This window comes from Setaria italica, chromosome I (assembly GCF_000263155.2).
Source record: "Setaria italica strain Yugu1 chromosome I, Setaria_italica_v2.0, whole genome shotgun sequence".
Lineage (NCBI taxonomy): Eukaryota > Viridiplantae > Streptophyta > Magnoliopsida > Poales > Poaceae > Setaria > Setaria italica.
The window spans coordinates 41,824,873-41,848,734 of NC_028450.1; the positions used below are offsets into that span (position 1 = coordinate 41,824,873).

At 44.0% G+C, this 23,862-nt stretch overlaps 5 protein-coding genes across 5 annotated transcripts; 4 read left to right on the plus strand and 1 right to left on the minus strand.

Moving 5' to 3' along the window:
- Positions 1 to 283: 283 nt before the first annotated feature.
- LOC101776263 (sucrose transport protein SUT4) lies at positions 284 to 4,769 on the plus strand. The gene is made up of 14 exons (XM_004954413.4): positions 284 to 940; positions 1,567 to 1,632; positions 1,730 to 1,828; positions 1,905 to 1,969; positions 2,053 to 2,137; positions 2,283 to 2,316; positions 2,404 to 2,503; positions 2,696 to 2,771; positions 2,936 to 3,292; positions 3,395 to 3,538; positions 3,657 to 3,890; positions 3,976 to 4,039; positions 4,135 to 4,178; positions 4,264 to 4,769. Exons 1-14 carry the CDS (start codon positions 668 to 670, stop codon positions 4,432 to 4,434), a joined length of 1,812 nt encoding a protein of 603 aa, XP_004954470.1. The 5' UTR covers positions 284 to 667; the 3' UTR covers positions 4,435 to 4,769.
- A 240-nt stretch (positions 4,770 to 5,009) lies between these two features.
- On the plus strand, positions 5,010 to 10,868 carry LOC101776662 (splicing factor 3B subunit 2). Its single transcript, XM_004954414.4, has 18 exons — positions 5,010 to 5,299; positions 5,394 to 5,510; positions 5,643 to 5,768; positions 5,870 to 5,932; positions 6,516 to 6,623; positions 7,865 to 7,942; positions 8,058 to 8,150; positions 8,660 to 8,746; positions 8,865 to 8,966; positions 9,047 to 9,166; positions 9,257 to 9,319; positions 9,442 to 9,584; positions 9,669 to 9,762; positions 9,875 to 9,933; positions 10,045 to 10,084; positions 10,197 to 10,288; positions 10,380 to 10,449; positions 10,552 to 10,868. The coding sequence occupies exons 1-18, from the start codon at positions 5,084 to 5,086 to the stop codon at positions 10,621 to 10,623; spliced, it is 1,743 nt and encodes a 580-aa protein (XP_004954471.1). The 5' UTR covers positions 5,010 to 5,083; the 3' UTR covers positions 10,624 to 10,868.
- A 1,049-nt stretch (positions 10,869 to 11,917) lies between these two features.
- On the minus strand, positions 11,918 to 13,986 carry LOC111256108. Its single transcript, XM_022823688.1, has 4 exons — positions 13,498 to 13,986; positions 12,877 to 12,926; positions 12,469 to 12,788; positions 11,918 to 12,182 (listed from the first exon to the last, which is right to left on the minus strand). The coding sequence occupies exons 1-4, from the start codon at positions 13,693 to 13,695 to the stop codon at positions 12,166 to 12,168; spliced, it is 585 nt and encodes a 194-aa protein (XP_022679423.1). The 5' UTR covers positions 13,696 to 13,986; the 3' UTR covers positions 11,918 to 12,165.
- Positions 13,987 to 16,221: 2,235 nt separating this feature from the next.
- Positions 16,222 to 18,548, plus strand: LOC101777496. The gene is made up of 6 exons (XM_022823677.1): positions 16,222 to 16,804; positions 17,190 to 17,407; positions 17,513 to 17,711; positions 17,854 to 17,939; positions 18,025 to 18,372; positions 18,503 to 18,548. The coding sequence occupies exons 1-5, from the start codon at positions 16,733 to 16,735 to the stop codon at positions 18,026 to 18,028; spliced, it is 579 nt and encodes a 192-aa protein (XP_022679412.1). The 5' UTR covers positions 16,222 to 16,732; the 3' UTR covers positions 18,029 to 18,372; positions 18,503 to 18,548.
- Positions 18,549 to 18,949: 401 nt separating this feature from the next.
- Positions 18,950 to 23,650, plus strand: LOC101777078. Its single transcript, XM_004954415.3, has 7 exons — positions 18,950 to 19,301; positions 20,221 to 20,465; positions 20,754 to 21,435; positions 21,506 to 21,860; positions 22,329 to 22,423; positions 22,497 to 22,691; positions 22,775 to 23,650. Exons 1-7 carry the CDS (start codon positions 19,122 to 19,124, stop codon positions 23,456 to 23,458), a joined length of 2,436 nt encoding a protein of 811 aa, XP_004954472.2. The 5' UTR covers positions 18,950 to 19,121; the 3' UTR covers positions 23,459 to 23,650.
- Positions 23,651 to 23,862: the final 212 nt, after the last annotated feature.

A 23,862-nucleotide genomic window follows, 5' to 3' on the forward strand; every position in this document is an offset into this window, starting at 1 on the left:
TGTGCTGATCCTATGCATCTGCTGCAGCATTTGACGGTTGCGAGCTGGCAAACTAGGGTCTTCGGTGCCATGTTAAAATGAAACTGACTGTGGAGTTAAACATGAGTGGTAGTGCGGAGCATGGAAAAAAAGAGAGAAAGAAAGCCGAGTGACAGCACATCCTGAGCCGACAGCGATATGCGCTTAAGATTCCTAGTCCGAAGCCCAGTAAGCGACTCCGACCCGAGCAACAACCAGAACAGCAGGAAGGAGGAGTGGAGTTGCCATCAGCGATGACTCTGGCTGGAGCGCCAATCACGGCCTCACACGACGACACAAATCACATGAGACTACCATAGTATGCGAGAGAGAGGGGAAGAAGGGAAGAAATGGTCGCAGGTGGGGGAGTCAACAGGGCCAGGCGTCGGCGCGCCAGTGCTTTGCTTGCCGCGCCCACCAACTCACGCCTCCCTCTCCTCTCCTCTCCTCTCCTCTCCCGTCCCCTGCAATTTCTTACTCCTTTCCCCTCCCCTCATCGCCATCTCTGATCTGCTTCGAGGAGGAGGCCTTGCTCTGACTCCTCCGACCACTGCCGCAGCGACTCCTGCCTGCGGCTGAGCCTCCCAGATCCAACCCACTGCGCCCGACGCGCAAACCTACCTCCCCGCCCGCAGATCTGCCGCCCGCCATGGACTCCGGCGCCGGGGGCGGCGGGGTCACGGCCATCCGCGTGCCCTACCGCCACCTCCGCGACGCCGAGATGGAGCTCGTCAGCCTCAACGGCACCCCGCGTGCCGGGGACGCACCGCCCAAGGACCCGGAACACCGGAACGGCGACGCGGCACACCACGAGGGGAGCCGCGGCAGCTCCAGGACCAAGCTCGTGCTCGCCTGCATGGTCGCCGCCGGCGTGCAGTTCGGCTGGGCGCTGCAGCTCTCCCTCCTCACCCCCTACATCCAGGTAAACCACCCCCTCTTCCGCTTCGCTCCTTGCTCCATCGCTCTAGATCCCTCTCTCTCTCTCTCTGGCTTACCATTTGGAGTTGGAGAGCATTTTCGAGTTGTGAATTGTGATCCCCCTCTCGTAGGCTGGTGGGTTGTTCGGGCTTTGCATTTTATAGGATACAAATAGCAGCGCCGCCGATGGCTTGGCTTGTACCCCTTTCTGTTTTCGATGACGCATTTCTGTTCGTACCAGTCACGGATTGGAGCTACTCGTTCTACGTACTCTTGTCTATAAATGTTCGACAAATGCAGTTACTTTCGGATACTTCCGTCTGTTGCCAGTAGTAGTAGCAGATTGAATTCTCTAGCCCTGGATGACCATCTGGCTTGGAGCTTCATCACTAAGCTAATATCAGATCACGGCCACTGCCACATCTCTAGAACCCAGACTAGTAGCAGACGAAAAAGCTACCTGGTTTTAATACCAGCATCACATTGGTAATATTGATGTCACATAAAAATGCTGGAGTAGTTATTAAAGCTGTGACAACCACCTGGGTCGTGGCCTGTTTATGTTTTTCTGACCCCACATCTAATTTTGGCTGTGTACTCACATGCTGCTCATTTCTCATTTTTGTGCAGACCCTAGGAATAGATCATGCCATGGCGTCATTTATTTGGCTCTGTGGACCTATAACCGGTTTTGTGGTAAGTCACCTTAGAGAGAATACTGTCCTTTTTTGTTCTGAGTCAGGATACTAAGCTTTACCTTATATCTCCGAATGATGATGAGGTGCCTTTCCAGGTTCAACCATGTGTCGGTGTGTGGAGTGACAAATGCCGTTCAAAGTATGGGAGGAGACGACCATTTATATTGGCTGGATGCCTAATGATATGTGCTGCTGTGAGTTAGATGAAGTTTCATAGGTCATTATATCGCCCATACTCCTCATGCTCTAATACATAGACTTCATACATAGGTAACTTTAGTCGGATTTTCTGCAGACCTTGGTTACATCTTAGGAGATACCACTGAGCACTGCAGGTAATAATCAAGATTCTTCCTTTTTGCTATTTTATTTACATCAAGGTTGTTGTCACTGAAATGCTGACAATTATGCTGTTCAGTACATATAAAGGTTCAAGGTTTCGAGCTGCTATTGTTTTCATACTTGGATTCTGGATGTTGGACCTTGCAAATAATACGGTGCAGGTAAGCTTATTCCAATTTTGCATGTGAACTGATGACATGTCTCCACCATATCTTTTTCAACTTTGGTGCTGAAGTTTTATTGTAACATTGCATTACTTTTTAATGGACGTTCTCCTAACATTTTGTTCCTCTCTGATATGTTTAGGGCCCCGCTCGTGCCCTCCTAGCTGATCTTTCAGGTGGTTTCTACCTTAAATTTAAAATGTTTGTTAATGCTAGATTCACCCTTAGTTGTCAATTATTGAATGATCCTTTCTCTTCTGCAGGTCCTGATCAGTGTAATTCTGCAAATGCAATATTCTGTTCATGGATGGCTGTTGGAAATATTCTTGGCTTTTCAGCTGGTGCGAGTGGGAATTGGCACAGGTATGTCTTTTATGTATGCTCTTCTGTGCTTGCTTAAACATGATTATGGTTCAGCAGTTGGTATTTGGTCCTCTTAATCAGCGCTTCTTGCTCCATCAAGTTTACATTGATTTTTCCCCAAATTCTCCCTAGTCAACAAAAGCTACTGTTCTGTATGAATATTGAATTTGCCTGCTTTTGTTATTTTTGCAGATGGTTTCCTTTTCTAACAACAAGAGCCTGCTGCGAAGCTTGTGGTAATTTGAAAGCGGCTTTCTTAATTGCAGTTGTAAGTTTTCAGTAATTCTGTAACTGTGCTACTGCCCCTTGGAGTTTGGAGCTAGGATTTTTTATGCATTGTAGAGCTAGCAGAATCCTTCTTAGGTGTTGCCTTTGATCCTTTTGAGGACTGTTTACTCTGTATGCAAAAGCTGAGCAAGCTATATTTTCCAGGTATTTCTTTTGTTCTGCATGTCTGTTACCCTGTACTTCGCTGAAGAGATCCCACTAGAACCAAAGGATGCACAAGGACTATCTGATTCTGCTCCTCTACTGAATGGGTCTAGAGATGATGGCCATACATTGAATGAACAAAATAATGAAAGACTTCCTAACGGCCATGTGGATAGAAACAATGTCTCAGCCAACTCCAACACCGAGGAATTTACGGATGTGAATTCCAACTTGAACAGGGACAATGGAGAAGTTTTCAATGATGGACCAGGAGCAGTTTTGGTCAACATTTTGACCAGCATGAGGCATCTACCTCCAGGAATGCATTCAGTGCTTGTAGTTATGGCTTTAACATGGGTATGCTGTCCAATTATACATAGATTCATACCGACCACCTGCTGAGGTGTCTTTTCTATCTTCAAGATTGATGATGTTACCCTTGCTTTATTTGCCTTGCAGTTGTCATGGTTTCCCTTTTTCCTTTTTGACACCGACTGGATGGGGCGTGAAGTTTACCATGGGGATCCAAATGGAGACTTGAGTGAGAGGAAAGCTTATGAAAATGGTGTCCGAGAAGGTGCATTTGGTTTGCTATTGAATTCTGTAAGAACTCGTGATCAATTTTGTTTACTATAAATTGTATGTTTATATACATTGCTAGCGATTCTTGGTGTTTGTATGCCTCGAGTTCATAGCTGTAATATTTGCTTCAATTGTATAGGTTGTCCTTGGTATTGGTTCCTTCCTTGTTGATCCATTATGTCGGATGTTTGGTGCAAGATTGGTTTGGGCAATCAGCAACTTCACAGTGTTCATCTGCATGATGGCTACGACGATACTAAGTTGGATCTCTTCTGATCTATACTCGAGTAAACTGCATCACATCATTGGAGCAAATAAAACAGTCAAGATTGCTGCATTGGTTGTTTTCTCTATTCTTGGATTACCACTCTCCGTGAGTACCAGAACCGGACTTTAGCATATTTTTCTGCCTTAATTGTGTCGGAAGCTGTCTTACACTTTGCTCTTAAGCATTACAGATCACTTACAGTGTTCCATTTTCTGTAACCGCCGAGCTGACTGCCGGGACAGGAGGTGGACAAGGTTTGTGTTGTAGATTTTATGTATTATAATTTATAAATATATGCTTGCGTCATTGTGTGATTCTAGGTGACTGACAAGGTTTGTGCCATCTCCAGGTTTGGCTACAGGAGTCCTAAATCTTGCTATTGTCGTTCCCCAGGTTAGACATTCTGTCTGAACGTTCTCTTTCAGGATGCATTGTTACTGAAGATATCCCAACACCAATGATCTCATTCTGTTTGCAGATAGTAGTGTCACTCGGAGCAGGTCCATGGGATGCTCTCTATGGGGGAGGAAACATCCCTGCATTCGCCTTGGCTTCGATCTTCTCCCTGGCAGCTGGTGTGCTCGCAGTTCTCAAGCTACCGAAGCTGTCAAACTCGTATCAGTCTGCCGGTTTCCATGGATTTGGTTGATGCCCTCAAAGCTTTCTGCCGTGTAACATTCAGATACGGACCAACACTGAGCCCGGTTTTGCCATTCGTTTTACAGTGAAATGATTCTTTTTCCTGCTACCACTACAGAATAATATTGAAAGTAGACACTAGGATAGAGAGGCTAGTTAGGTTCATGTGCATACGAAGCCAATGCAAAGGTGTATCTACTTTTTTGACAGTGTATGTAAGAGCTGCCCGCACATATGGCGGATAATTTTACAAGTGATGTAACACGTTCTGGCCCTAACCTGTGCTCGTTTGTAGCTGTACAACAAGCATGTTCCCTTATTTTGTAAAGGAAAGCTGTATGCCAAGCAGAATAGCAGATGTTCTTTGCGCCTTTTCCCAGTTCATTCGGAGGACACAGAGCTTTGACATCAAAATAGTGGTGTCATTTTGCACAAACTTGAATACCTTCACCAGGATAAGATTTTGAACAAACTGACCTGATAATATCCATCTAGCCAGAGTTGCAGCATGGAAGGAAAACCCAAGACAATTTGGGCCTGAAAAACCCCAAACGGCCCAACTCGAAATGGAGAAGGCCTGGCTAGAAGCTCCTCAGCCTTCTTCCTGCGTCCTGGCCGCACCGTAATCCTCTTCGTTCCTACCACCACCGCCGACCGCCATGGCCGCCGCTGAGGTGGATCCCGCCCCCAACCCTACCTCTGACCACCCCAACGGATCCTCCGCGCAGGACCGGAAGAAGTCCCGCGAGAGCGACCGCCGCCGCCGACGCCGCAAGCAGAAGAAGAACAAGGCAGCGTCTAACGCAGCAGATGCGGAGACCGACGAGGAGGCTGCGCCGGACAGCGCCAAGGATAACGCCGATCCGAAACCCCAGGTACGATGCGCTTCGTAGCAGCATGGAGCCGTAGGGTTTAGGTTGCAGATGGTTTTGGCCTGACCTAACCACCTGGTGTTTGGTTTCGCCACAGGTTGAGGTGGAGGTGGAGTACGTGCCAGAGAAGGCCGAGCTTGACGACGCTCTCCTCGCCGACTTCAAGGACATCTTCGACAAGTTCACCTTCAAGGACTCTCCTGCTGACACCGAGGTATCACCGTGTCCAGCACTCACCATTTTTACTAACTCCAAGTAAAGGGATTGGAGACAGCTGCCTGCACTGGATTTAGTACTCTCGCTGCTCTGGTGTGATTTGATTGTTGGTTTCCTGTTTTGCTGATAGGACGGTGAGAAGAAGGATGAGGCTGGCACTGATGCAGCGAAGAAGGGGGATGAGTCTGACTCGGACGATGATGCTCAGGAGGCCCAGCAAAAGAAGGATGGGGGTGTATCCAACAAGCAGAAGAAAGTTTGTTCATCCAATCACTGCCTGTTTATTGATGACATCTTACGAGGGATTATTTTATGTATTCATTACCTTAAAAAAAATTTTGGTTTGTGCTTTTCCAGCTGCAGCGGAGGATGAAAATTGCAGAGTTGAAACAGATATGTGCCAGGCCAGACGTGGTTGAGGTAAGGTGTCTCGTATTATAGTTATCTATTCATCTGGGAAGTTTAATGTCTATACTTGATTGAATTTGATTCCTCTGCTTCCTCCAGTATTTGTCCATCTAGCGTTTCATTGTGCCAAAACCTGCCTTGAATCCAGAGACGTGTCCAATGATGTACTATTACCTTCCATCGTTAGATGATTCAGTCCAACTAAAACTGCTAATGAAAAATTCTTTCCAATTTCAGGCATGCAATTTTATCCACATTTTTGTTCTTTGTCCCTAGTATTGCATGCTAAGTTTGTGTGGCACATTATAAAAACCTTTCTGTTTTACTTGTTTAATAATATGTTGCTACAACCCATCTTGCACTGTTGTGGTTTGGGTACATTGCTAGACACGTTTGTTGGCATTTTATTTTCACTCTTAAAAAAAAGCTACGATGGCATGCACTGATTCGCACACACCTCTGCAGGCCAAGGTTGCAATATTAAACTGAAGAGCACGTTAAACAATTTTGTGCATTTATTCTAACTCTTTATGTTATGACTGTAAGATTGTTTATGGATGGGTGTCGTTTGATACAACTGTGCTCGTGTTGCTAGGTATGGGATGCGACTGCATCAGATCCCAAGTTACTTGTCTATCTGAAGTCCTACAGGAACACAGTACCCGTCCCAAGGCACTGGTGTCAGAAGAGGAAATTCCTGCAGGTTTGTGGTTTATCTGCCCTGAATGTGGATCATGTTATTGTAACATCCCTGGTTTTGGTTAGTCTCTTAAAAGCCTAATTAGAGTGTTTAAGGGTTTGAACTTAGCACTTAGATTTCAAATCTTGTCCTTGATTAAGTGCAAACTCACTCAAGCACAGCAAACCTCGCAATTAAAGGCCAAATTGAACCAAACCAAGTCAATACAAAGGCTAAATATGAAAAATACCCAAACCAGGTTTGAATGGTAGCAAACATCTCAAAAACTCCAAAAGACCAAATTGAATTGGAAGTTCAAACACTTAATTTGGTGAAAATGCATTAAAAAGGCTTAAATTGGGGGCAGTTAATAAATTCAAATTTTATATAACAACTTCACCTTTTGCCAATACAAAAGTTGTAGAACTTTTCAAAATAAACAACTTTGCTTATTTGAACCTTTGCTAGTTTTGAGTGGAACTCGCCTTCGTGTGAGTATGCTTAACTTCGATCCTGAACGAGTGGTTTATCGGGTGAAACCCGATGGACTACCACTTTAACTTGATTAAAGTGTCTGCCTGCATGTGAGGCGGTGTTAAGTACACTTTAACCAGGTTAATTTTGGTGGTTCCGCCACAGTTATGTTGCTCAATTAATTTATAGCTGTGCTTCTGTGCTCCTTCAAAAAGTGACTTTGCAAACTAAATAAAGCAGCACAGTTTAGTATCTAAATAGAAGTACTTGCAGATCGAGCTTATCTTTCTGCTTGAATATTCAGTTGGAAAAGTGGAGAAGTATATCAGTTAATTAATACTAGCTAATAAATATGCCATCCTTCTCTGAATTAGTTACAGAATGATTGGGAGTGGAAGGGGTGGGAGAACATAATGTCAATAAGGTTTCACCCCTCTTATACAGATATTGAGATATGTAAATTCTTTGCAGGGATGATGTAACAACCTTGGAGCAAGAGCTTGGTGATACTGTACTTGAGTGGTTTCTATAGTATGGATTTTAGTGTGTTTAATCTAGTTAATTTAGGTGAGGCATCGCTGAGATTATGGGTTTTGCTAGGATCTATGGCCTTTGACATTCCTTTGTAACTTGTGCGCACAAGCCTCACTCAAGTCATTGCAGATATTGTTCTTTCCTTTTTAGTATATGGTTTTGAATTCTATGTTGAACTGAGCAGTGCCATAACATTTATGTTTTCTGAGTTCATTTTTCACATTTCAGATTTTACGTCATCATGTTATTTCTTTCAGGGGAAGAGAGGTATTGAGAAACAACCTTTCCAACTCCCTGACTTCATTGCAGCTACTGGAATAGAAAAAATAAGACAGGTAAATTAAGATCTTGACTTCTAGTACTTTATTGTGACACATGGTAGAGGAGTTATGAGTTGTTTGAATTTTTCTTTTCAATTTTACAAACATAGGTGTCTCATTACTGTTTCAGGCATATATCGAGAAGGAGGACAGCAAAAAACTAAAGCAGAAGCAGCGAGAGCGTATGCAGCCCAAAATGGGAAAGATGGATATAGATTATCAGGTCAGTTTGTTCAAAATTTTATCCTAGTGAAGGTATTCAAATTTGTCCTAGAAGGCAACATACAATTTAAGTTTTTCATATCACTATTCTTATAAAATTGCCGTCCCCTGCTTCTCTCTGAGAGTGTATTCTATAGCATAGAAAGTGTTTTATTGACTTAATTTGTCTTGCAAACTTAATATCTGTGCATCTTTATAGTTACTCCACTTGCTTGCTGTCTCTAATAGGATATTAATTGTGATAGCAGCGTTGATAATTGATATGTAGTTGTATGGATATAATTGGATGTATTTGCCTCATATATTTGGTTTTATTATTTATCTCGTACATTCAATTTTCTTGATTTTACTGTGTCTTGCTTAAAACCTGTTTGTACTTTGGCTCGTTATTCCAACATTTAGGCTACTAAAAGTGATATTGAAGCATACTGATATGGTAGGGTGTATTTGTCACATATGTTCAGGCTCAGTTCCAACCTTTTAACTCCTGGCATGATTTGTTGCGGGCAGGTTTTACATGACGCTTTCTTCAAATATCAAACGAAGCCAAAATTGACTAGTCATGGTGACCTGTATTATGAAGGAAAGGAGTTTGAGGTAGTTAACAGTTTCTATTTTGGAAATGAGATTCTTTGTAATTGTTCATGAGGCCCAGGTGCTCTTCACATATGGCTCACTGGGTACAATGCTAACGTGTGTGCATAACACATGACAGGTCAAACTTAGGGAAATGAAGCCCGGTGTTCTATCCCGAGAACTTAAAGAAGCTCTTGGTATGCCTGATGGTGCGCCACCTCCATGGCTTATAAACATGCAGGTAAAAGGAATTTTCATGCAGCTAGTCCTCTGGTTGATAAATCCCTTTGTTAGCATATTGACATCATATAATTTTTGCAGAGATATGGCCCACCACCTTCCTATCCTCAGCTGAAGATTCCTGGCCTCAATGCTCCAATTCCTCCTGGTGCAAGTTTTGGATATCGACCTGGAGAATGGGGAAAACCTCCTGTTGATGAGGTATGCTAATTGCCAATTTTTCCCCTCCCAGCTCTGATTTAGTAAAAATATTTTCCTTAACATATTCTCATGTTATCTAATCTATGGCAGCATGGGCGCCCCTTGTACGGAGATGTTTTTGGAGTCCTACAGCAGGATGAACCGAATTATGATGTATGTTTAATTGGCACAGTTTCTTCCTTGAGCCGAATCTCTAGGATTTATGTGTACGAATTTCTAGGATTTTTGTGTACTCTTTCCATGTTGGCATAGCTGACTATTGTGTTGCATCGTAGGAGGAGCCTGTTGACCGTAGCAAGCACTGGGGAGACTTAGAGGAGGAAGAGGAGGAGGAGGAAGAGGAGGAAGAGGAAGAGGAAGAGCCGATGGAAGACGAAGACATGGAAGAGGGCATGCAATCTGTTGACACCATTTCAAGGTGCTCGCATATTACTTTCTTTGATTGATTTAGTTAGTTTTCTTAGGGATATAGAACTAGGCCTTGATGCTTCATTTTGAATAGCACTCCCACTGGCGTGGAAACACCTGATGTTATCGATCTTCGGAAGCTTCAGAGGAAAGAACCCGAAAGACAAACAGAGAAGCAGCTATACCAGGTGAGGGCATGCCTGTGTTTTTTTGTAGTGTTTGAGGCTAATCTATTCATGTGAAAGTTTTAGTTTGGTTGTTGCAATTGATGACCAACATTTTTATTGTTTGTATCTGAAGGTTCTTGAGCAGAAAGAGGAAAGAATCGCCCCTGGGACACTGTACGGATCAAGCCACACGTACGTGACACACTCACTGATCCTGAGAGATTCCAGTGACTAGTATTTTTTGTTGTTTTGTTGTAGCTCTAGCATGCATGGGTCTCATTTTGTATTTTTGTGGCATCGCAGGTATGTGCTCGGGGCACAAGACAAAGCCGCTCCCAAAAGGGTGAGCTCCGCAGTCCCTTGCACCACTATGTTTACATGTAGTAGTAGCTTGTTTGTCTGTATGGTCCAGTGAGTCAGGGTGACTGAGGTCTTGCTATGGTTGTGTTTTGCAGGTTGATCTTCTCAAAAACCAGAAGTCTGATAAGGTGGATGTCACCATACAACCTGAGGAATTGGAGGTTATGGATGACGTATTGGCGGCCAAGTAAGATATATGACCTGCATAAGGGTGTTTGGCACGATATCTGTTGATGCGAGCATAAGTGCTAACATATTTTTTCTGAATCGCAAAACAGGTATGAAGAAGCACGAGAGGAGGAGAAGCTGCGGAATCAGAAGGAAGACTTCAGTGACATGGTGGCCGAGGTACGCGTTTCTGGCACGGTCCTGGTTTAACAAGAGAATAAAAATATTAGCAAAGATGTGGAAGCCGAACGAATGATGATCGGGGTGGTTTGGTTTGCACAGAACGCAAGCAAGAGGAAGAGAAAGCAGCAGGAGAAGGATGGGAAATCGAAGAAGAAGGAATTCAAGTTCTAGGGGTGAAGAGCTCGACTTCGGCAGACGTCGCTCGTCGAGACCATGGCGAGAAGAGATGCCTGTTTGCCTGCCTTCATCATCTATAAATGCAAAGAAAATAAGTTTTTACCCGTCTGCGCCTTAGATGTTTTAGATGTATATGCGTGCGCGCATGGATGAATGCTTGTTTCGCCGGATGATGCTGTGTTTGTATATACCTGTGCGCTGAAGAAATGAAGAGCATGTTGTCGACTAGAGGAGAGTTATTTCCGTCTTTGCTGCGGATTCCATGTTGGAGTGATGAGCTCACCTCGCCTGTCCGTGTTGTGGCTGGAATCCCACTCCTTCCTTCAAGACGGGATGTGCCATTTTGGATTGTTTGCGTGAGTGACTTTAACCCTCCCGGAAGAAAGGCGTTGACATTGCATGCAAACGGCTCCTAAAAATTAAGCATCTGCTCCTCTTTCTTGCAGGTCTCCAAATGAAAGCCAACCCTTTTCCAGACAGTTGGTGGCCGGGCTGTAAATGACCGAATTGAAAGGATGCAAATGCCAGGCAAAGTTCATCAGCAGGGGGGGCACGTGGCAGGTCCAGAAGCAGGACACGCGGACTCTGACTGGGGCAAGCCACTGCAGGTCCATCGGCATCGCGCTTCCCTTTTGTTCCTAGCTATCTGCTCCTCCACTCCTTGCAGTGAGCAAATATATAATGGTGCACGAAAGAGAAAAGAAAAAAAAAGGCATTTTTATCTCATTCATCCTTTAATTTTCTTTTCTATGATTGAGTATGAGGGTTGTTGGGTCAGCTTGGTAGGCTCCGGCTCCTCCTCCGGTTGCCACGAGAGACTGGTGGAAGGTGACGTGAAAACTTGAAGTTTGGGAACAGTATTTTTCAAAATGACCGGTGGCGGGCCAGGTGGAGGATAGAGTATATGGGCTTTGTCATTCTCTGAGGCGGCCAGCCCAGTAAGAATCTTCCAAGACTAGACTGATCCTAATCTATATCAGATGGATGATCATTTTATATAATAATAATTTCATCTTTCCGACCAGGGTTTAGCCCACCTCAACCTCTCTATCTCTGCAGCGGGAACTCAGTGCTGATACTTATTTGACATGCAAAATGAACAAGATTTTGAATTTCTACTAAAGAGTCAGGACCATCATCATCCAACCCCTACCCTGCCCTTACACTAACCAAAAAAGATCAGGATTTGCTATGAGAGAGGAGCAGCAAACTAATCAAATCCACACATGTGACAATTTTCATTTGTCATGTCTAGAGATCATTGGAAACTATTTTCATTAGCCATGAAGTTAACAGACGCCATCACAGACCAATTTTGTCACCGCTTAACAAAGGAGAAGATACACATTTGTCTCTCATAATCCATTATCATAAACAAAAACAAAAAATCGCACATATGTTGCTCATCTCTGACCTCCATTGTCAGTTCCGTATCTTTTCTTGTCATCCTTATCCTTTCTTTCCAAGGATAGTTTGAACTCTTGTTGTCTCCAACGATCATCTTAAGCCACCTAAGCTTGGCATCAAACATGCTTCTTACTTTGTCCTAGATGCTGCACAGGACAATAAAAGTTAGCAATTGCACTGCTGAAAAGTGAAACACAACATATGTACCTGATAAACAATACCTAAAATGAAACCAATTGCGTTTCTAACCAAGTAAACTTAAGAACCAGAACCACACAATTGATCAACTTAACATCTTACATGACAAGACTAAATATGATATAGACACCATGCACTCTCTAAAATGGCAGCGTGTACAATAGTAGGTCATCTAATATCGCCTTGAACAACAGTAGGTCATCTAATATCCATATTTGTTCAGCAGAAGTTTACCTCGGGTTATTGCTGCATACGTTTCAATCAGACTTCGCTTACAATCAAGCAAGGCCGCACGTAGCCTTTCATTTTCTTCCTGCATCTCTACTATCTTGGCCGACCTTTCCATCGAGATGGCATCCATGTCACGTAGCCTTTCATTTTCTTGCTGCATCTCTACCATCCTGGCCGGCCTTTTTACCGAGATGGCATCCGTGTCGGCCTCTCTACTGTGGTCCGGTGCCGGATGGCGCCAAAGAGTACGCATAAGACCGTAGCCAACGATCACCGAGAGGACAGCTGCGCCGGGTGCAGCTTCTATGAATGCAACTTTTACACTGAAAGTGACAATCCGTTATAGAAGGAACACACTTATCAGTTATTCTTTATAGATATATATATCGAAATTGGAAGGGGAAATCATACCGGTCCCACTCCTCGTCATTGAGAAATCCCTTGTTATGAGTTTGCGGACCCTAAAGAAACATATAATAGAACAAACAGCATCATTAATACCAGTAATACGAAGGTTATCAAGATCGTGACATGTATCTAGGTTCACATGGTCCCATATATGGAGCTGGCCATGACACAAATCAGCCATGGACAGTCATGAGAATAATGATGATCACAGATAAAGTATCAAGTGTGATCCTGTAGTGTCACACACACCTAGTAGGATCATGAATAAGGTTATATAGATAAGCTTCATGGTAGAGGAAACAGCGCCGGTCAGTACCTAAGCCCTAAATGACCGGGCTTTATATAGCCTTATAGCAATCTAACCTGGGACCCTTGTATACACTGACGGGAAGATAGTTGCATGTCAAATGACAACAATATAATTAATGCTTAAAATGATATAATAAATAACATCGATTATTAATTGTTTGGATCCCATGGCACACTAAACTTTAGCTCTTACTATCTTTATTTCAGATTGTACAGAAAAAAGAATGTTTTCTTGTTACATTACTTTTCTATCTATCTAATATAAAAAAATTGTATACGAAAGAAAGAAAGAAAGAAAGAGGAGCGGCGGCATACCCTGCGGTTGGTTGGCCCCGTGGAACCAGTAGATGTATAGAATCTAGAAAGCCAGAGGCGATTGGAGCTCGTTGGAAGGAGGAGGCCATGGTGTTGGAGGCGCTCCTCCAGTGCAGATGGAAGGCGAGGCGGTGCGCGGGCCGCCGTCTTGGCAGCGACAGATCGAAGGAACGCTGCTCCTGCCATTGCCATTGCCATGCCCACCAACAATGGATTGGATCTTGTTCGTCTTCTTTCCTGGCCTGGCGATTAATGTTAGAGAGAGAGAGAGAGATCGAATCGAATCGACGAAGAAAGGCTGGCTATGCTAGGGTTGTGTGTGATTTGTGATCTTCTCCTCTCTATTCGGCTGGTATATATATATTCTACCGTAGATTCCGCTTCGGCTCCGGCTCCGGCACGGAATTCGGGATCAGGATGGAGATATGGCAGAACACGGAAGGAACGCGCGCTGGATTGGGACTCTCTATGCCCGCCAGGCACAGGCGCACAGCCGAATCGGAATCGAGCGGAGAACCAAAGGATCTCCTAGTGCTAGTCGATCTCTAGCAGCAGGAGGAATCCCACCTCGCCTGTCCGTGTATGGTGGTTGCCCTAGGCTGGAATCCCACTGCGGGTTTTTCCTGGTCATAGCAATTAATTATGATGCATGGAATCGGACATTGTTGTATGAAATGAAGTGAAACCATCTACTCCTCAATGCCGGTCTGTGTGTGTCTTATAATCTCTTTATAAACATTTGAACACGAACAACATTTGAATGCCATGATCGATCATGTATAACCGGAAAGTGGAAAAACAGTAGTGGGCTAGGCCCCACTTTGATGAGCTTTCCCCTTTCCTTCTTCCTCGTTTGTGATCGTTGTTATTAGGCCCATTCTGCATTGGGATCTGCATCACCTGTATGCGCACTCTTTTATCCATTCCCTATCCTTTTTTTCCTCCAGATTCTTTCGCTCAAATCATTCTTGTACATGCTGCTTGACGTGTTGCCTTTTTATGTCTCTGTCATCCATCTTCTTATCTCATATCTAGCTACATCCATTTTTCCACTTTCTGTTGAGTAGTTACTACTCTTTGTTGAATGATGACGCTAGCTAGGCCACTAGTCAATCTGTGTGTCCTGATGTTTCCTAGCGTAGTAGTAGTAATCTACTAGTATTAGGCCTGGTTGAGGATCTTGAGCCTTTTGTCAGTCTTGGACCTACCTTCTCATTTTTGTTTGATCAATGCATATATAGGTCAGCGACCAGCCCCCTGAGGCACGGATCATCTGGTTTTATTCCATAATGTGTGCCCTCATGATCTTTCAGTCACTGTTAATATCAGTAGATGCTGTCCAGAGTCATGTATTCAGAAGTGGATAGGAAGGTTGGAACTCTTCTAGCGTCTTCAACTCTGAACATAAATAGTAGCTGCATCACCAAGGTCACGGAATTCCACTTTTTCCGCATTTTACAATATGCGTGGAGGCAAGAATCATCAACACCAAGATCTGAAGAATATTCATAGGTCTATCTTGAGGAGCTGGTGGGGAATAATAGACCTAAAAAATGACTCATCTGAAAATCTGGCAGTTTTTTTCCCCGAACAAAAATCTGTCAACTCAAGTTGACTTGCTGCGGATGGATGAGTCTTGAGTCATAGGATGGATGCTGTTCTTTATTTCTCCTCTGCCTTATGCATATGTACCAGTGCAGCTAGATATGTCGCATGGTCATTTGTCATTTTACTAGCAGCTGCATGCACTACTGCTATGTCCTTTACTACCTACTAACCTCTGTATCATGCATGCAAGCTATAATCTTGCGAGTAATTGAACTCCGCAGGTGATCTCCATTCTGATGCATGTAAGTTCAGACTATAGTAGTACATACAGCATACTAGGAGACTAGGAGTAACTTGAGGAGTGAAAGTACCATCTCTTGATTACGGCATAGATTGTTTGTGTGACTGACTTTAACCCTCCCGGAAGAAAGGCAGCATTAACATATCAAGTTGACATTGCATCCAAACGACTCCTAAAAATTAAGAAGGTGATGCAGGTCTTCAAATTAAAGTCAACCTTTTTCAGACAGTTGGTGGCAGGCTCCATCGATCTGTACGCCGCCGGTGAATGAATGCAAGGCAAAGTTCATCAGCAGGGGCACGGGGCAGGTCCAGAAGCAGGACACGCGGACTCTGACTGACGCGTATGTGTGTGCGCGCCCTGCTCTTGCCCTCAAGCCACTGCAGGTCCATCGCATCGCGCTTTCCTTTGTTCCTATCCTATCTGCTCCTCCACTCCTTGCAGTGAGCAAATATAATGGTGCACGAAACAAAAAGAAAAAGACATTTATTTCATCCTTTAATTTTCTTTTCGAGAAAGTCACATTATGCAACTATATATGAATTCCACCACCCAACTTATTTTGCTGCATTGCGTATCTAAAATCATGGTGTGATTTTAGTATTCAGGTTAAGGCAACCATAGAGTATGAGGTTTCTAGTTTCTACTCCTGCTAGTATGCTTTACACATGGTCTTTGCTGACATATTTCTTTTCTTCTTCTTCTTTACAGTACTCCTCTACTTGATTGCGAGATTAAGAAATTTCTTTCTTTCTCTTATAGTTGTTGGTGACTATGTAGTAGAATGTGTGGAGCAAGTCCGTTTTGGCTCTCCACCACTACTCCCAAATCTTCTTCTCTTCTTATGGAGCCAGCCAGGAGTCTCCATTATTCAACGGCGGGCCCACAAGAAAGAACCAAAAGGCTAAGGCACCCTTCCTTCCCTGTTCCACCACCCCTAACCTCTCGACCAGACCTGCCAGCCATTTCTCAACGGCCAGTCCATAAACACACACGCACCAGCTATCACTGGATGCAGCGGCAGATTAACGAAAGGCCAGGAAGAACAGGAGTAGAACCTCCATCGAGGGACCACTGCATTCATCTCCTGATGCCGTCTCCTGCAGACACAGTATCCAACTCGATTCTGCTCTATCGTCTTTAGTGGCCATTGAAGACCACCACACTACACTAGCGCTGATATCTGTGCATGGTTTGCATTCAATGCTGTGGATGAGGTTCTTGCTTCATCTTCTTCCTCTGCGGCCGCCTCGCCTATTTGGTTATCTCTAGTGGCAGCAAAGCTTATATAGGCGGCAGTCAGTCATCGCCGTGTTGCATTGGGTGCTTCTTGGAGGTGACAGCAGAACAGAACTGTTCGTTCTTGGGCTTGGAGAGGGAGGAAGGATGGTGACCACCAATCTTGAGGCCTTCCTGGAGGCTGCCACTCCACAGTTGCCATGGCGGTCGGCTCCCATGGTGAGACCTCACTCTGCAAATGTTGGCATCAACCTTGTATTTGTAGTCCATGATTCAGTAAGTTGTAAATGCCTTAGTGTAGTCTGATATATTTTTTTATAAAAAAAAGGTGAAGTCTGAATTTTCTTGCAATCAGTACTACTATCTGACTGAAGGCTGGTCTACCTCCTGATTCAGCAAAAATTGGACAGCAATAGGTAGGAACAGAATAGAACATTTTATTCCTGTAGCATGATTGTGACATTTGCACTTAATGATATGATACTCTGTAGCGATTGATAGTACTAGCATTCTACTCTTGTCAAAAGTTTTCTGCTGTTACCTGCACCAGGCCCTGCTCTGAGCAATGCCAATAATTCTTTGGTTTTCCTTCTGCTCTTACAAGGAATGTTTCCAAGGACCAAACGATGTTTGGCAACTGGACAAGAAAGATGTGGTGGACTACTTCACCCTTGAGGATCTATGGGAGCATTATTCTGAGAGCAGCGCATACGGCCTCAGTGTTCCCGTCCGTCTCGAACATGGCAAGTTCATCACCCAGCATTTTGTTCCCTACTTATCGGCTATTCAGATATACACCAGCAAGACATTTGCTGTTCCCAGGTATGTGCCTAACTACTTACTAGTTTTGATTAGTTGCAAACAAGATTGTTCCCTGCTGGGAAACTGACCATTTTCGCTGTCCCTTGAATTAATGAAACCACACAGAAGCATGGGAAGTGATGAGACTGATTCTTGGAGTGATGATAGCACTGCTGAGAAGCTTTGTAGGTCTTGGGATGCTGCATCAGATGATTCATGCCCCCACCAAGACTTGGATTCTGTTCCTGCAAAGCAAGGTGGATACTTGAATTTCCAGTACAGTGAATGGGATCCACCCTATGAGAGGATTCCGCTCGCCGACAAGGTATTTTTCCTAGCATAATGTTGGGATGTTAAATTGCTTCAGCTTTGGAGTTGGGTAGCCAATATTAGCAGCACACAACTCTAGTAAAATATTTATTTGCATTGAAAGGTAAATTTTGAACTGTTGTGTTGCTGGTAACCAGGTGGCAGAGCTGGCTCAAGATTACCCCTACTTGACGTCGCTCAGGAGTGCAGAATTGTCACCTTGCAGCTGGCTATCCGTAGCATGGTACTTGGTTTTACACCAAATTTCACTTCTTTGTATTAGCCATGTTTTTTTTTACCTCTTTTAAGGCATTACACTGCACTTGTAGTTAGTTGCAGGATAAAAAAGACAGGATGTAATTGCCTTTGATTATGGCTAAACAGTATCCTCTTTGACGAAACAAGAGAATCCATTACCTCAAAAAAAAACAGAGAGAGAGAATCCAAGCAACATGAAGCTACAGAGATATAGTCACCTTTAAGAGCTTTATCCCTTGAGTATAGTTGTCCATTTGGATTTCCCTTTTTTTCCCTATAACCAGCTAGTCAAGATATTCACTTTGGCTTTGTCTTATCCATAATCAGGTATCCTATTTATCATATCCCATATCATGGAAACCTGAAGGGGACCTGCGCATGCTTTCTGACCTATCATTCTATCTCGTCGGTGTTTCAAGGTACAGATGTGCCACCCACTCTGAATTGTTGACCTCGAATAATTCAGAGCAACATTTTGCATCAAAGCATCTTGTTATCTGCATCTGCGTGTGTACGGAATGAATGAGCGAAAATAATGACTGGCTGCAGACAAGATTGTGCAATGCAAGGACGATGACGGTGCAGTAAGCAGCAGAAGGGCGGCGAGGAGCGTGGGTCTTTGGCCGTTCGGGCTGGCCACGTACAGGATGGAAGGGAAGCTTTGGACGCAGCCTGCAGGATCATCAGACAGCAGGTTGTCCGATGATCTGTACGGGGCGGCATCCTCGTGGGTGAAGCAAGTCGGAGCACACCATCCTGACTTCAACTTCTTCACATCTCACACCATCAGATTGTAACACATGAGTTGGTTCACAAGAAACAGGAAGCTCTTGCTACCAAGAAACAGGAAGCTAGGTTCCCTCCTACACTGGCTCATTCGCATATCCAACTGTTTTTTTAAAACATTATTCAAGTCCAGCTCACTAGCTCCATGGAATGGAATGCGTTTTTAATCGATCAAAAAATGCAAAGAAAAAACAAAATTCAATGCCGTTCCCCGAAGCAAAGCAATGAGTCAAGTGGGCCTAGGCCCAACACGATACCCGGGCCCACACGTCATCGCCGTCCACGCGCACCAAACGCCCCCAGTTTTTGCACTCCGGTCCTTCCCAGCAGTCCCAGGCCGGAAAGCTCGAATTACAACCAGGTCCACGTCGCCGGCGCGGCCATGGCGCTCGCCTTCCTGCTAGGTTTCCTCCTGGGGGCCCTGGCGCTGGCCGCGCTCGAGGCGGCCGCGGCCCTCACCCTAGTTCGCCGCCTCCGCCGCAGGCAGGCAGCGGCGGAGGAGCCGGCCGCCGACGAACTGGAACTGCCCGGGGAACGCCCGTTCCCCTACTACGAGAAGAAGGTGCCTCTGCTTGCTCCGCCAACCTTTGCTTCCACTTCGATTCGATTCGCTCGCCTTCCTTCTTAGGGCACCCACCGCCATGGGAGTAGAGTAGAGTAACTGCCTCTGCAGGACCGACCGATCGCCTCCCCTCCCCCACTTTTGCTGCCTGCGACAAATGACTCGAGAACCTTCCCTGATGGAGCGTGTATTTGTTTCTAACTCCGGTAGCTAGCTAGCTTCCTTTCTTTCACTTCCGTTGGATGGGAGGATCCTCCACTCACTGTGAATTCGTGTCACTTCTCCCCGGGTAGCTCGTTCAATTGCAAAAAGCGTTTGTGATTCTGTGGCTAGATCTCACCTTTTGGTTGCTGTACTAGAGGTGCTAATACCAGTGCTTGTGGTATGTCACCCCATTTGCTTGATTTACACATTCGGTGTTCATTAGCCAGTAGTACACTGCAAAGCCACTGATGATAGCTGTGTAAACAACATTATTCATAGATGAGAATAGCTCATTTGTCTTCGTACATGACACATTTGTTGACCTGTTATGCCCTCAGCTGTTCATTGTCATTCTATACTTTGGCATGCCTAGCTCATTGGCGTAGCACTCAGGTAAATTTAGTGGTAAGACACAGCTGCAACAGTATTATAATGGACTAATAAAGATCAGTATATGCTCACATACATAGATTGGAAAGGGAGAGGACAAAACAATCCTGTCCGAATACGTTAACAGTAATGTGAAGTACTCACAATTTCACATTAATATCTTAAATAAATCTGCAGTTCACACCTCATCGAGTTGCTTCAGCATAGTGTCGAGTACATTACATTACTAATTGATGACGGGAAATCTGAGCTATTGGCATGTATTTTGTATCCTGTAATTTTGATTTGGGAAAAATCTTTTAACCCAAGTGCTATACGTTTTCAGGGTTCTCTGTGGATACTGGAGCCAGAAAAAATACCAAAAGTTAGTAATGAGCGCCTATCAGTTGGAGGTCCCAAAGAGACGAAAGACAAAAAGAATATTGCCGAGGTTTTCCCTGCAAAGAAGATGGCTAAAATCAAGGGACACTCGCTGTGCTTGTCTGGTCCTGATGGTTCCCAGGCAACCATTGAGCTTCTGAATTGCACAGTCCTTGCAGTTTCTGCATCGAGTATGCCCTCACGAAAATGGTTAGTTGAATTGGCCATGCATTGTTAATTATCAAATACGGTTCAGAATTATATTTAAGTAATAAGGACATTGAAAACTTTGGTTGGGATACGTATATCTTGCAATCAGGTAAAGGTTAAGTACGTTTCTTGAAGGAACTTCTGTAGAAGTGAAATTCATTTTTCAAGGTAGTTAAGAGTGCTTGTCAAGCAACTTTCTGTGCCTTAGCTACTTTAGGGGTTGAACAGTGATCATCAACTTTTATACTTGACTCTCGATGTAACTGTACTGCTGTTTCTAACTGTCAGGGCTAAAAGGTATCCAATAAAATTAGAAAGCAAGGACTCTGAGATTTATAATGGAAGCAAGGTCTGCTATCTTTATACTGACACTTCCTGGGAGAAGGAATCATGGTGTAAAGCACTTCGTGTTGCAGCCACTGCTGACAAGGAAAAGTTAAATTGGCATGCCTACCTTAGTGACAAGTTCCTTAAATACATATCATTGCTGAATTCTGAATACCCATGTTTCCTAAAGCCCCCAGTACTCTCTGGTGAGGACCATGAGGTTACGGACAGGACATCAAAGACTGATGGTTCTTCAAAAGTCCGTCTATTCCTCAAGAAGTTGGCAAAGAAGGCATCTGCAAAGGCTCCATTAGAGGGCAAAACAAGTTCAGGATCATCAGTGCAGGGAGAGAAAAAGATACTTGATAAATTGCGCAGCTATCAGGGTGCACCGTTTATTGAAGCATTAATAGGTCCACAAGAGGACAAGCTCGGCAGCAGTTCGGTGCAAGATACGGTGAAAGCAACTGCCCCAGCTGCTGCATTGAATCACAATGGACAGCTTCCAGCTTCGCCTGATGTGAATGCAGATGATCGAGTTGCTGATGAAGGTACACTTTGTTGGAATCTCCTATCATCGCGATTGTTTTTTGATGCTAAAATGAGTGATGAGATAAACAAGGCTATCAAAGCACGCATTCAGGTTAGATATAATGCTCAATTTCAATCCACTCATCTCTGTAACTTCTACTGATTGTCTTTTGTTTGGTTAGAGGACTTTGTCAAATATGAGGACCCCATCTTATGTGGGTGAAATTACACTTACTGACTTCAGCCTTGGGGAACTTCCACCTTATGTACATGCAATGAGAGTCCTTCCGCTGGATCTGAATGAGTTGTGGGCCTTTGAGGTTGACTTTGAGTATTCAAGTGGAATACTGCTGCACATTGAAACAAGGCTTGAGGTTCAGGAACCAGAGTTGCAAAAGGACATTATGAAAAGTAATTTTGGAGCAGATGCTGATGGAGAAGTTGATTCTGATCTTCTTGAAAGTATTGAACAGTATGGTAACCAATTGAAAGGTTCACATACATCATCTTCTTTGGCTGGGGAAAAAGACGAAGCAGGTCTCTTTTAATTTCGTATGTCTTTCCCTGTTTAAAATGTCTATTGGAATCATTATTTGTTCTTATGCATGAAGTGATTCAATGATTATTAAGCAATAAAGATAAGTTCATATCATTTATTTTCTGCCAAACATTTGTATCAATTCTTATCCTCAGTATCTTGAGCAGTTTGTTTTCCTGTTTTGCTTATGTATAATTAATTGTACAGACTTAGAGTATACCTTGTTATTATTTATGGTCCAACAGCTGCTTCAGGCCTTTGGTTGACAGTGTTTTATACCGTTAAAATTTATTTATGCATTGAGAGACATTAGATACACGCTACCAGAATTTGTGTCCTCGTTTCTTTCTTTATTATATCATTGTTAAAAAATACTGAGCTGTGAAAAAAAAGGAAATGGGCAAAACACATATGCATCAAACTTTGATTTGGATCATGAATGCAATTGTACAATGCTTTTGTAACAGATGTATCAACTCAGTCGAAGAGCACTGGATGGACCTCAGCGTATATATCAAGATGGAAAAATATATTGCATTCGATAGCTGATCATGTCTCGCAGGTTTGTTAACCTCATAATGTCTCTGTACCACCAGAAATATTTCACATGTATGATGCATTTCCTTCCACTATAGGTTCCACTTTCTCTGGCAATTAGGATTTCATCTGTTCGAGGTACCTTGCGGATACATGTGAAGCCCCCTCCTTCTGATCAGATTTGGTATGGATTTAAGTCAATGCCTGATCTAGAATGGGACTTGGAATCTTCTGTTGGGGATAGGAAAATCACCAACAGTCATATTGCTACACTTATTGGCTCCAGATTCAAGGTATTGAAAGCACCTTTTGCTCTAACCATGTTCTTCCTTGGGTACTTTGTTGCTCTAATTGTGAGACATTCTTCGCTGTTCAGGCTTCACTTCGTGATAACTTAGTACTTCCGAATTGTGAAAGCATCTCCATGCCGTGGATGTTGGCAGAAAAGGATGACTGGGTCCCTCGCAAGGATGCTCCTTTTATTTGGCTAAATCACGAGACCACTGAGATGAGAAGCCATGCTACAGCTACAGCATCAACTCAGCCCGAGGAAGGTGGCCTGAAGGATGATGGTAGTAGCAAAAGGCCGATGCCGAGTTTACCCATTTCATCAGCTGGGAGCGAGGAATCACTGAAAGCAGTGGCATCCATTGACGAGGCAAAGCAAGAGCCCGTGGCAGAAGCATCATTGCACAGCCAGTCTTCACCGGGTCCAGCTGGTGAGTCTGTCCATAGCAATGAAAATGATGAGCTGAGGAGGCCACTGCTGGTCACTGAAAAGCTCCAGGAAGATGCTTCAGAAAGCAGAGTTGGGTCTCCCACGTACACATCTCTGAGGGCCGTGATACCAGTGGGGGAGCAGCCGCAGGCATCAGCATCCATCATTGGAGAGGATGCGAAGAGAAAAGGTGGGAGGAGAGCTCGGATGATGGATTTCGGGAAGAGGATGGGAGACAAGCTGGAAGAGAAGAGGCGGACCATCGAAGAGAGAGGGAGGCATATCGTGGAGAAGATGCGAGAGAATGCTAGGACCAACAGCTTGGAGAGGACTAGCAGCTAGTGAGGATGTAGGATCGGCAGCTTGTTTCATTGATTGGGAAACGGTGTACAGCCTGAACTTGTATGCTTTATTTGTAGAATGGTAGCTGCTACTCTTGCAAGTTGCAACGTTAATTTACGTCTCCACGATAGCCGATCTATGTGGTGGCAAGTATTCATAGATGGATGACCGATGTGCTTTCAGTTGCATGTATCTTGTGTGTGCAAGCTTCTGGAATCCTATGGGGGAAAAAAAAGGAAGGGTGGGAAAACGCAGGCACCAAGGGAGAGGCTGCTTGCGAGTGACATTACTAGTAGAATATATACAGTAGAAGCAATTAAGCAAACGTGTTGAGTAAGAGTAATTATTTGTCTAATAAAAAAATCAAATGTTTATAATCAGCAAAGGAAGATTCCAGATTTGTA

Excerpts from the sequence above, each read along its gene's own strand:
- LOC111256108 (XM_022823688.1), bottom strand. The coding sequence starts at position 13,695 with ATGGCAATGGCAATGGCAGGAGCAGCGTTCCTTCGATCTGTCGCTGCC. Across the intron at positions 12,927-13,497 it reads CGGGGCCAACCAACCGCAGG|GGTCCGCAAACTCATAACAA; the intron begins GTATGCCGCCGC and ends ATGTTTCTTTAG. Across the intron at positions 12,789-12,876 it reads AATGACGAGGAGTGGGACCG|TGTAAAAGTTGCATTCATAG; the intron begins GTATGATTTCCC and ends TGTCACTTTCAG.
- LOC101776662 (XM_004954414.4), top strand. The coding sequence starts at position 5,084 with ATGGCCGCCGCTGAGGTGGATCCCGCCCCCAACCCTACCTCTGACCAC. Across the intron at positions 10,289-10,379 it reads GATGACGTATTGGCGGCCAA|GTATGAAGAAGCACGAGAGG; the intron begins GTAAGATATATG and ends ATCGCAAAACAG. Across the intron at positions 10,450-10,551 it reads TCAGTGACATGGTGGCCGAG|AACGCAAGCAAGAGGAAGAG; the intron begins GTACGCGTTTCT and ends TGGTTTGCACAG.
- LOC101777078 (XM_004954415.3), top strand. The coding sequence starts at position 19,122 with ATGGCGCTCGCCTTCCTGCTAGGTTTCCTCCTGGGGGCCCTGGCGCTG. Across the intron at positions 21,436-21,505 it reads CTATCAAAGCACGCATTCAG|AGGACTTTGTCAAATATGAG; the intron begins GTTAGATATAAT and ends TTGTTTGGTTAG. Across the intron at positions 22,692-22,774 it reads TTATTGGCTCCAGATTCAAG|GCTTCACTTCGTGATAACTT; the intron begins GTATTGAAAGCA and ends TTCGCTGTTCAG.
- LOC101777496 (XM_022823677.1), top strand. The coding sequence starts at position 16,733 with ATGGTGACCACCAATCTTGAGGCCTTCCTGGAGGCTGCCACTCCACAG. Across the intron at positions 16,805-17,189 it reads CATGGCGGTCGGCTCCCATG|GAATGTTTCCAAGGACCAAA; the intron begins GTGAGACCTCAC and ends TGCTCTTACAAG. Across the intron at positions 17,712-17,853 it reads GGATTCCGCTCGCCGACAAG|GTGGCAGAGCTGGCTCAAGA; the intron begins GTATTTTTCCTA and ends GCTGGTAACCAG.
- LOC101776263 (XM_004954413.4), top strand. The coding sequence starts at position 668 with ATGGACTCCGGCGCCGGGGGCGGCGGGGTCACGGCCATCCGCGTGCCC. Across the intron at positions 941-1,566 it reads TCCTCACCCCCTACATCCAG|ACCCTAGGAATAGATCATGC; the intron begins GTAAACCACCCC and ends ATTTTTGTGCAG. Across the intron at positions 1,633-1,729 it reads GACCTATAACCGGTTTTGTG|GTTCAACCATGTGTCGGTGT; the intron begins GTAAGTCACCTT and ends GTGCCTTTCCAG.